General features: G+C 35.0%; 1 protein-coding gene across 1 annotated transcript; it reads right to left on the reverse strand.

Annotated features, from left to right (window-relative positions):
* Positions 1-206: 206 nt before the first annotated feature.
* On the reverse strand, positions 207-2,264 carry LOC132757725 (CCN family member 2-like). Its single transcript, XM_060749099.1, has 4 exons — positions 2,130-2,264; positions 1,529-1,606; positions 714-825; positions 207-399 (listed from the first exon to the last, which is right to left on the reverse strand). Exons 2-4 carry the CDS (start codon positions 1,578-1,580, stop codon positions 273-275), a joined length of 291 nt encoding a protein of 96 aa, XP_060605082.1. The 5' UTR covers positions 1,581-1,606; positions 2,130-2,264; the 3' UTR covers positions 207-272.
* Between the last annotated feature and the right edge of the window lie 661 nt (positions 2,265-2,925).

Genomic DNA, 2,925 nt, shown 5'->3' on the forward strand with positions numbered 1-2,925 from the left:
CAATGAAAATTCTGAGATTCGAGAACTTCTTACATCCGGGTCAGGCTGTATACTATTGGTAATTTTGTTGTTTAAATACTTTTAACTTTCAGGAGGACATTCAAAATTCAAAGTGGAGTAAACTTTATACTAGTTTAGCAGGTTTGGGTAAAACGGCTTACCAAAGAATACAGCATGTAAAATAAAAATAAAAACGCAAGTTTTGTTTTCCTTTTTATTATAAGTAATCCTTTAAACAAACAATTATTCTCAACATCCAAAGATGAAGTTTTTCACTCTGCAACATAACCAGGTGGATATTGAAGTGTGATTGTAGGTGGACAAGCTGGGGTGGGGCAACATTTGCCTGGTGGAGCAGGGTCAATATAGCATGATGAAGGTAAGTTCCAATTGAGACAACTGCAAAAATAATATTTGTATATACCGTATAAGTGGTTTTTTCTGCGGGCTTTAAATTCTACACCGGTTTACCTATCCTAGCGAGGTCAGCATGTTCACTTAACTAATACAATGTGAGGTTTCATCTGCATTGTGATGAAGACCTCGGAACTTCAACCTTTTCTCCTAGACTCATTTAAGGTTTAGGATGATTATTTTTAAGACGATTATTTTAACACATGTACAATGCCTAAAACACCATGCCATGGAAATAATGACTCCAAGATAAGAAATGAAAAAAATAAGCTATTTATTAAAAAAAGGTTTAAACTTACAGCTGACGACACTGATATTTTCCCAAATTTCCATCCACACATTCACACTTATATTTGCAGTTGTCTTTCCATGTTTGGCCTTGTTTGTAAATCTGGCCATTGTATACACATCCTGTAATTCATAATTTTGATATTAAACATTTCAATATTATACTAGTACTCGGCTAAAAAGCCTTTGAATAAGATCAAAATGAATTTTTTTATAATTGTTTTTTTGTGTACGTTAAAAGTCAGCAATTGCAACTTTTTGCCAATCTTCGAATAAGGAGTCCTGGTAGTCTGCGAGATGTTGCGTTATCTCGTGCAATTTCGGCATAATTCGTCATCTTCCGTAACATGGATAAAGTAATCGCCCGTATGGTCTAAAAACTGAATAACTCTCAACTCACTACTGTTTCCATACAATAAAACACACTTTTAATTGAAACTGAAATTAAAGATTGCTATAGCTGAATTTTTAAGTCATTCGTATAGACTGAAAATAGTATCACAAGTTTGTTGCACTTATTTCAGTGCATGGGATTGTTGTTTTTTTATGAATTTAAAATAATGCTTCGCGTTAACGTATCAAAATTGATCTTTATGTGCCTTTTTACTCTATTTTTTACAGCAGATGGCGTTATATTTATTTATAATTTTTCGGTAGGTCACAGACTATAGTTCAGTAACTGTGGCGTTAAGATATGTAACTAACTGCGTTTGCGACCAACATGGATCCAGACCAGCCTGCGCAGGGATGGATCCTTGCTGGTCGCAAACGCATTACGTTGGTTTTGTCGTGACGCGGCTCATTTTAGATCTGCTTGTAAATTTACCTGACGAGGTACCAGTTATTGAACCACTCGAACCACCGGAACCACCCGACATGGCACCACCTCCTGTGGATCCGCTTGCTATATAAAAAAACATGATCATTAATGACGTAGAAACTGTAATCGGATCATTCGTTTTTTATTATATTATTTAATGTTTTACATTTAGTGGTATGCTATTAAGACTTTTTGTGACCTTTGACTCTAAGCAGATTTCAAGTTTATAAAACTGTTTTGCGATTTAGCGGCATTGAGGGACACATTGGTATAACTACTGTATAACTATCGAGCTTTGGTAATTGCTTCTTAACCAGTTATTATAGTATTATCAATATTTTTTTAAACTTTCTTACTATACCAGTGCCACTTCAGATATATAAAATTATTTAAACTTTAGCCTAACTTGAACTTTTTTTAAAATTTTGATAAATTACTCATTTATTTTAGGTCAATACGTTTACATGACCGCCTTCCTTAATTGTTTCGTTACTCTTGCTATACTACCTTATTGAGAGATAAAAATGTATGAACTGGTTAAAATGCACGTGGTACTTATCAATCATTTCGAATGAGGAAGTAGTTAGTTCAAACATAGAAACCTTACAGCACAAATTGCATGTCCGTGCGCAGTTATCTTTCGCCCATTGTGCGTAATTTTGACAAGCCGAGGGGTCGTACTGGTTACAGTTGGATAATTTATCGGAACATCCTCCTGAAAAAGTATTACAACAATTTTCATGTGTGTCATAATTTACACAAACACAATATGTATGTTAAGATATTTAGATGTTTCAATACCGCACGCGAGCTTTCCACAACCGGAAACGGAAAATTGCTGATTCTCATAGACAGAGATATATTACGCAACACCGGTTATCTCGAACGAAAATGAAAATCGCCGGCATTACTCTCAAATCTAGAGGAGAACATGATTGCTGCTAAAAAGTCAATTTCCGTCTGAAGCCGCCTTAGTGAGAGTAGGTGTTTAAAAACTACATTAAACTATTAAATGGCCAAATAAACTCTTCCTATATAGCATCTACTTCCCGGTAATCATATCGTTTTAGTTTACCGGAAGAATGGATGCACCGTGGGTAAGCAACTTTGGTCATGTGACCACAAAAGTCAACGTACACGGCCAAAAGAGCTCGGCTGAGGTAAGTTTTTTAGTGATTATTTTTCTGTCCAGCCGATTTAAATTATGTTACATAGCCTACCGACCGCGGCAGTTCCGATGCTTTCTAAAAATGTATTTAGTTTCGTCTAACGTTTTGTATTTTATGAGAACATTCAAACAATATTTGCAAATTGTCGATGACAACGTACACACTTTTGTGTAAAAGTGTCAATAATAACTTAATAAACGATACGCATGTCAGTTCTAAGTAAAATTTCAGGTC

Source organism: Ruditapes philippinarum, unplaced genomic scaffold, assembly GCF_026571515.1.
Source record: "Ruditapes philippinarum isolate M1 unplaced genomic scaffold, ASM2657151v2 ctg1722_1_1_1_1, whole genome shotgun sequence".
NCBI lineage: Eukaryota > Metazoa > Mollusca > Bivalvia > Venerida > Veneridae > Ruditapes > Ruditapes philippinarum.